The sequence below is a fragment of the Gekko japonicus genome, unplaced genomic scaffold (genome assembly GCF_001447785.1).
Source record: "Gekko japonicus isolate JY-2015 unplaced genomic scaffold, Gekko_japonicus_V1.1 scaffold5314, whole genome shotgun sequence".
NCBI classification, from domain to species: Eukaryota; Metazoa; Chordata; class Lepidosauria; order Squamata; family Gekkonidae; genus Gekko; species Gekko japonicus.
The window spans coordinates 36,662-45,085 of NW_015163784.1; the positions used below are offsets into that span (position 1 = coordinate 36,662).

At 51.1% G+C, this 8,424-nt stretch overlaps 1 protein-coding gene across 1 annotated transcript in view; it reads left to right on the top strand.

The window, feature by feature from the left end:
• Positions 1 to 677: 677 nt before the first annotated feature.
• The window catches only part of LOC107107632 (uncharacterized protein K02A2.6-like), a 17,543-nt gene continuing 9,796 nt past the window's right edge, over positions 678 to 8,424 (top strand). The window contains 7 exon segments of the mRNA XM_015407936.1: positions 678 to 812; positions 3,013 to 3,318; positions 3,484 to 3,940; positions 3,999 to 4,477; positions 4,480 to 4,781; positions 4,783 to 4,904; positions 5,067 to 5,878. Coding sequence (XP_015263422.1) covers positions 678 to 812; positions 3,013 to 3,318; positions 3,484 to 3,940; positions 3,999 to 4,477; positions 4,480 to 4,781; positions 4,783 to 4,904; positions 5,067 to 5,878 — 2,613 coding nt within the window.

An 8,424-nucleotide genomic window follows, 5' to 3' on the forward strand; every position in this document is an offset into this window, starting at 1 on the left:
ACGGCTGCGACTGGGGCGTGGAGAGCGATGCTGCTGCTCGAGGGGTCAGCAGTGTGCGAAGCGGAGCCGGGAGCGGAGCGATGAGCAGTTGCCGGAGAGCTGGGATGCGAAGTTGCGCGGTTCCCGGAGAGGTCTCGGCGTCAGGCTCGGTGCGGTACTCGTGTTGGCGTCCGGGTCTTGTTCAGGGGGTCGTAGATCCCACCTTCGTCGCCAGTGAAAAGTACTCAGAACGTGGAGTGATTCAGCAAGAGTGATTCAGCAAGAGTACTTTATTAGATCAGGAACAAGACAAAGGAAACCCGCTCACAGGCCGGTTTATATGCGTTCAGAAAGCCCGCCACCAAAGTACACCTAAACACACCCCCTACTCCCGATAGGCTATTTACAATAACCGGGCGACCATTGGTCTCCTGGCTGGGAAGCTAGCCCTTTGATTGGGCCGGCTAGGATCCTTCGGATCCTTTGTCTATCGACTGAAGCTACAGATGAATTGTGCCTGGCCAGCCCGGGCAAGTCCGGGCATGTCAGGCTGATGCCTTACACGTGGAAAGGCAGCAGTACATAAAGTATAGAATAAAGTATGTTTTGCTGAAATCACTCTCAGTTTGCATACTTTTCACTGGTGACGAAGGTGGGATCCATCTCCCTCGAACAGAGACCACGTTCAGGACATCGCCATGAGCTGCCGCCCCGAATTTGCCACTGCCGCCAGCATCGAGCATCTTCGAGAAGCGCCGCTCACCGCACCGCTCCCGAGCTTCGAGCATCACGCCGCTGACCCCGAGAGCATCACTGCACTGCTCCGCCTCTACGCAACGCTGAGCTAAACAAGGCGCTGCAGGCCCACGCTTATCTGGTGCCAGTGGTGAGCCATGTGTTGGCGGCTTTGGCGGGGACCTGGGTTTTTGGTAAGTTGGACTTGGCACAGGCGTATCAACAACTGCCGGTTGATGCTGCCATGGCCGAAGCCCAAACGATCACAACACACAGGGGGGCATTCAAGGTTCACCGCCTCCAGTTTGGAGTCTCGGTGGCGCCAGGGATTTTTCAATCTTTTATAGATTCTCTCCTGAAAGGCATCCCCGGGGTTCAGCCATTTCTAGACGATGTATCTGAGAACCCACATAGTCACACACCCAGCAACATTTCCAAGGTGCTTATTCTTAGGTTGCCATCGCTGGATCGCAAATTACCTGGAGACTTGGGGGTAGAGCCCGAGAAAGGCAAGGTTTTGGGGAAGGGGAACCTCTTTACATAAGAACCTAAGACGAGCCCTGCTGGATCAGACCAGGGAGGGTCCCTCTAGTCCAGCCTCCCGTCTCACACAGCCGCCAGCCAGTTCCTCTGGAGGGCCAGCAACAGGGCAGAGAGGCTGAGTCCTTCCCCTGAGAAGAACACAAGAAGAGCCCTGCTGGATCAGACCAGGGAGGGTCCATCTAGTCCACCCTCCTGTCTCACACAGCAGCCAACTAGTTCCTCTGGTGGACCAACAACAGGGCAGAGAGGCCGAGGCCTTCCCCTGAGGAGAACATCAGAAGAGCCCTGCTGGACCAGACCAGTGAGGGTCCTTCTAGTCCAGCCTTCTGTCTCACACAGGGGCCAGCCAGTTCCTCTGGAGGGCCAACAACAGGGCAGAGAGGCCTTCCCCTGATGCTGCCTCCTGGCTCTGGGATTCAGAGGATTAATGCCTCTGAATGTGGAGGTTCCCCTAAGTCACCAGGGCTGGTAGCCACTGATAGACCTCTCCTCCATGAATCTCTCTAATCTCCTTTTAAAGCTGTTTATTCCTGTAGCCATCACTATATCCTCTGGTAGTCAATTCCACATTTTCATCACTCTCTGTGTCAAGCAGCATTTCCTTTTGTCTGTCCTGAGCCTACTGCCCATCAGCTTCATTGAATGCCCTCAAGTTCTAGTATTTGGGGAGAGGGAGAAAAAGTTCCCTTTTTCAACTCTCTCCACCCCGTGCATAATTTTATAATCCTCTCTCATGTCCCTCCTTAGTCGTCTCTTTTCTAAACGGAAAAGTCCAAGACTCTTCAGCCTTTCCTCCTACAGAAGATGCTCCCTATCATTGCCATAGAGTCCACCCTGCAAAGCAGCCATTTTCTCCAGGGGTACCATCTCTGTCATCTGGGGATCCATAGTAATACTGGGAGTTCTCCAGGCAACACCAGGAAGTTGGCAATCTTTCTCTTGGTCTGAAAAATGGAGCTACTGAAGAGGGTTTTTGAAGGCAGTTGGTGGCAAGCATTGTGTCTGTATGTACCAGCCACTAAGAAAATCTGAGCAGAATTCTTGACATAATTCAATGCACTGCAATTTATGCCATGTTTTGGCCCTGGAAATATTAACATCGCTTTCACTTTAATTCTACTTTTACTGTTGTTTTATTTATCACTACTTGGGCAGTTGTTCTGTGTAATGTATTCAGATGCTGCCATGAATGCATTAAGATGAATGTGAATCATCTCATAAGAAAGCAATGTAAAGCTTCGTCTTCGGCAGGGATGCAAGCCGAAGACAAATGCAACCAATCACATTCAAACAGACCGGGAGCGGGAACGTTTGTGATTGGCCTTTATTCGCTCAACCTGATAGGTTGATATGTGTATAGTAGGCGTGGCTACATTAGCCCGGAATGTTTAAATACCGAGCAGCTGCAATGGAAAAGCTGTTCGGGCTATCAGATGTTGTACCATGTTGGTGAAGTGATCGTCGAGCTGAATAAACCTGAGTTTTTGCTGAAATCACTCTCCGACTCATTGTTAAGCACTGGACTTAACAATTGGCGACGAGGATGGGATACAGGAGCGGGTAGGCAGCCCCGCTAGTCCCAACCCCACGACGGACAACAGCGAGCCGCAACTCGCAGTGGCAGAACAGCAACAGGCACCATCAGAGCCGGTGGCAGCGATTGCAGCTATGGCCAATAGCCCGAAGTTCGAGGCATTCGAACCAACAACCGAGGACTGGGACGCCTACCTGCTGAGGTTCGGGTTCCACCTCGAGGCGAACGATATCACCACAGACGAGAAGAAGCGGGCCACACTCCTGAGCTCGTGTGGCAAGAACGTCTTCGATATCGCTCGGTCCCTGGTGGCGCCAGCGGACATAAAGACCGTGGCCTTCAAAGAGCTGACTGACAAGCTGAAGGCACATTACTCTCCGCAGCTGTCAGAGATTGCGTGCCGACACGCGTTCTATAAGAGAAGCCAGTCGTCAAATGAGACCGTGGCAGAGTTCATGGCGGCTCTACGTAAAGCGGCAAGGCCTTGCAACTTTACCAACGTGGAGGAGGCCCTCCGAGACCGGCTGGTATGCGGCATGTGAGACGAACGATTGCAGCAGCGATTGTTCGCAAAGAAGACCCTGACGTGGGCCGATGCCTATTCAGAGGCCGTCGCCACCGAGGCCGCTGATAAATCAACCCGAGAGGTGTGACAGCGTTTAGCCACCACCGAGCTGCGTGTCCACCACCAGGGGGCCGACACTGAAGGCGAGGGTGCGCATGATGACGTCTGCGTCGTCGCCAGACAAGCGGACAAGCGGACCCCAGCGAAGACTGCGAACAGACCACCATGCACCGGCTGTGGCGGGAAGCATCCGAGGGAGAGCTGCTGGACCAAAGACGTCGACTGTCGGAAGTGCGGTAAGCGGGGCCACATCGCCCGTGCTTGTAAAGCGTCCAAGGCGTCTCCTCGACCGTCGCCGCCCAGGAACCAACGTCCCCGAGCAGCGCAACGAGAGGCCAGCTGCCAGATGACCTCGAGCGTGTCACCTCAGCCAGTGGTACAACGCGTCGGAGGGACCGGAAAGATCCAGGTGACCGTCCATCTCGACGGAGTGCCATGCAGCATGGAGGTGGACTCGGGGTCGTCCGTGACCGTCCTGTCGTCCCACCAGGAGCCGGAGGAGGCTGAAACCAGCGGAGACCCAAGTGTCCGATTTTCAGGGCAAGCGTATACCTCTGGCGGGGAGGGATACGTTTACTGTAGAGTATAAGGGGAAATGTGCTCAACTGTCTTTGCTTGTGGCAGAGGGTGACAGAGTTAACCTGTTGGGCCTTGACTGGTTTGAACCCCTGGGTATTAGCATTACTGGGGTGAATACCGTTATGCAAAATAAATGGGCTGTATTGTACAGTGAGTTTCCAACTGTGTTCGGGGGTGGTCTGGGAAAATACACGGGGCCCCCGGTGTCGTTTGAACTAGATCCTGCGGTAACGCCAATCCGCCTAAAATATAGGAAAGTGCCCATTCCGCTCAGACCCAGGATCGAGGCTGAGCTCGATAAGCTTATCGAACAGGGTGTTTTAGAGCCTGTCCCATTCAGTAAATGGGAAACACCCATTGTGACCCCTGTGAAACCAGACGGGACGGTGCGTATTTGTGCTGATTACAAATGCACCATCAATCGGGCATTGCAACAGCACTCATACCCCATTCCAGTAATAAGCCACATTTTGGCTTCGTTGGGGGGGGGGGCAAGATTTTTGCAAAATTTGATCTTGCCCAGGCGTACCAGCAGCTGCCTGTGACGAAAGAAGCTGCTGAAGCCCAGACAATTGTGACCCACCGGGGGGCGTTCAGAGTAAATAGGCTCCAGTTTGGGGTGAATGTTGCCCCCGGGATCTTCCAGGGACTCATGGAAGGGTTACTGAGAGGGGTGCCGGGTACGGTTCCCTATTTTGATGACGTACTCATTGCGGGGGGATCAGAAGAAGAGCTCATGTGTAGAGTAAAAGAAGTGCTGAGGCACTTTGAAAAAGCGGGGCTTAAAGAAACAGTCGAAATGTATAATCGGTGTTCCAAGTGTTGAGTTCCTTGGGTTCAGAGTTGACCGGGAACGTGTGCACCCCACCGACGAGAAAGTAAAAGCCTATAAGAATGCCCCTAGACCGAGTGGAAAAAAAGAATTGCAGTCCTTCCTCGGGCTGCTCAATTTCTACCACGCCTTCCTGCCTCACAAGGCGTCGGTGGCGGCGCCATTACACGCGCTCCTTCACAAGGATGCAAAATGGCAGTGGGGCACTGAGCAGGAGCAAGCGTTTTAAGGAGTAAAAGCTTTGTTATCCTCCAATGCTGTACTGACACATTATGATGGCCAGAAAATGTTGGTTTTAGCAGCTGACGCTTCTCCATTTGGGGTGGGGGCAGTGCTCAGCCATGTGATGGAGGACGGACGGGAGGCCCCCGTCACGTTCTATTCCAGGTCACTGTCTGATACGGAAAAAAACTTTGCACAAATAGACAAAGAGGGACTTGCGCTCGTATCAGCAGTGAAAAAGTTTCACGACTTCTTGTTTGGCAGGCACTTCCTGCTTGTGACTGATCATAAGCCCTTGCTTGGGATTTTTGCCCCGGACCGGCAATTCCCAAATATTATGTCTGCAAGAATGCTCCGTTGGGCCTTGTTTTTGTCGGCCTATGACTATGATTTGGAGCACCGGCCAGGCAAGGCCATCGGTCATGCGGACGCTTTAAGTCGCTGCCCTCTGCCTGGCCAGGACTTGGACCCTGCTCCTGCCTGCTCCGTATTGGCGATCGAGGAACTCCAGCAAGCTCCAGTTACAGCAAAAGACATTGCCGCTGCATCGGCTAAGGACACTGTACTCTCCAGAGTTTTAAACTGGGTTTGGAGGGGGTGGCCGTTGGGAGCTGTGGAACCGGAGTTCCGAAATTTTAAAGCGCGCCCAAATGAGTTATCTGTTTCAAAGGGTTGCTTGCTATGGGGAAACCGGGTGGTGGTACCACATTCCCTCCGCCAGAAAGTGCTGAAATCACTTCATGAGGGCCATCCAGGCATGGTCCACATGAAGGCACTAGCCCGCGGCTATGTGTGGTGGCCCGGGCTGGATGCCGAAATTGAGGATTGGGTTCGGGTGTGTGAGCCATGTCAGCAGGCTAGGCCTGAACCGCCAACCGCTACTCCGCAGCATTGGGAGTCGGTGGGAAAGCCATGGTCGAGGCTCCACCTCGATTTTGCGGGGCCAGTCCAAGGCCAAATGTTTTTGGTAATTGTCGATGCGTATACGAAATGGCTCGAAGTGGCTCACATGCGCACAACCACTTCAGGGGCTGTCATCAACGTGCTCCGGCGCCTATTTGCAACTCACGGGCTGCCGGACGTATTGGTGAGTGACAACGGAACTCAGTTTACCTCTAAGGAGTTCCAAAGGTTTGTGTCTGATAACGGCATCAGGCATATGACAGCAGCCCCGTTCCACTCGGCATCAAATGGCCAGGCGGAAAGAATGGTCAGGACAACAACCTAAGAGGCGACTCTACACATGGACATCACCAGATGGGCAACACCGAAATCAGATTGACTATATAATTTGCAGTCAAAGATGGAGAAGCTCTATCCAGTCAGTAAAAACAAGACCTGGAGCTGACTGTGGTTCAGATCATGAGCTACTCATTGCAAAATTCAGACTTAAACTGAAGAAAATTGGGAAAACCACTAGGCCATTCAGGTTTGACCTAGATCGCATCCCTGATGAATATACAGTAGAGGTGAAGAATAGATTCAAGGGTCTAGATTTGATAGATAGAGTGCCTGAAGAACTATGGACGGAGGTTCGTGACATTGTACAGGAGGCAGCAATCACCACCATCCCAAAGAAAAAGAAATGCAAGAAAGCAAAGTGGCTTTCTGATGAGGCTTTACAAATAGCAGAGGAAAGAAGGAAAGCGAAAGGCAAAGGCGAAAAGGAAAGATTTACCCAACTGAACGCAGATTTCCAGAGAACAGCAAGGAGAGATAAGGAGGCCTTCCTGAATGAACAGTGCAAAGTAATAGAAGAAAACAATAGAATGGGAAGGACTAGAGATCTCTTCAAGAAAATTGGAGAAATCAAGGGAGCGTTCCATGCAAAGCTGGCCATGATAAAGGACAAAAACGGTAGGGACCTAACAGAAGCAGAAGAGATTAGGAAAAGATGGCAAGAATACACAGAAGAACTATACAAGAAAGACCTCGATGTCCTTGACAACCACGACGGTATAATCACTGACCTCGAGCCAGACATCCTGGAATGTGAAGTTAAATGGGCCTTAGAAAGCATTACTAACAACAAAGCTAGTGGAGGTGATGGTATCCCAGCTGAGCTATTCAAAGTCTTAGAAGAGGATGCTGTTAAAGTTCTGCACTCCATTTGCCAGCAAATTTGGAAAACGCAACAGTGGCCACAGGATTGGAAAAGATCAGTATACATTCCAATCCCAAAGAAGGGCAATGCCAAGGAATGTTCAAACTATCGCACAATTGCACTCATATCACACGCTAGCAAGGTCATGCTCAAGATCCTACAAGCTAGGCTTCAACAGTACGTGGATAGAGAACTGCCAGAAGTACAAGCTGGGTTTCGAAGAGGTAGAGGAACGAGAGATCATATTGCCAACATTCGCTGGATTATGGAGAAAGCAAGAGAGTACCAGAAAAATATCTACTTCTGCTTCATTGACTATGCTAAAGCCTTTGACTGTGTGGATCACAACAAACTATGGCAGGTCCTTAAAGAGATGGGAGTACCAGACCACCTCACATGTCTCTTGAGAAACCTGTATAAGGGCCAAGAAGCGACAGTTAGAACCGGATACGGAACAACTGATTGGTTCAGCATAGGAAAAGGAGTACGACAAGGATGTATACTGTCACCTTGCTTATTTAATATATATGCAGAGTACATCATGCGAAATGCTGGCCTGGATGAATCACAAGCGGGAATTAAGATTGCTGGGGAAAAGATCAACAACCTCAGATATGCAGATGATACCACTCTAATGGCTGAAAGTGAAGAGGATCTAAAGAACCTCTTGCTCAGAGTAAAAGAGGAGAGCGCAAAAGTGGGCTTGAAGCTCAACATCAAAAAAACTAAGATCATGGCATCCGGCCCCATCACTCCTTGGCAAATAGAAGGGGAAGTCGTGGAAGTAGTGACAGACTTCACGTTCCTGGGATCCCAGATCACCGCAGACTGTGACTGCAGCCATGAAATTAAAAGACGCCTGCTCCTTGGGAGGAAAGCGATGGCGAACCTAAACAGCATGATAAAAAGTAGAGACATCACCCTGCCAACAAAAGTCCGCATGGTCAAAGCAATGGTATTCCCAGTAGTCATGTATGGCTGCGAGAGCTGGACTATAAGGAAGGCCGAGCGCCGAAGAATAGATTCTTTTGAACTATGGTGCTGGAGGAGACTCTTGAGAGTCCCTTGGACTGCAAGAAGAACAAATCAGTCAATCCTCAAAGAAATCAACCCTGACTGTTCCCTGGAAGGCCAGATAATGAAACTGAAGCTCAAATACTTTGGCCACCAAATGAGAAGGGAGCACTCACTGGAGAAGACCCTGATGCTGGGAAAGATTGAAGGTCAAAGAAGACGGGGACGGCAAAGGATGAGATGGTTAGACAGTGTCA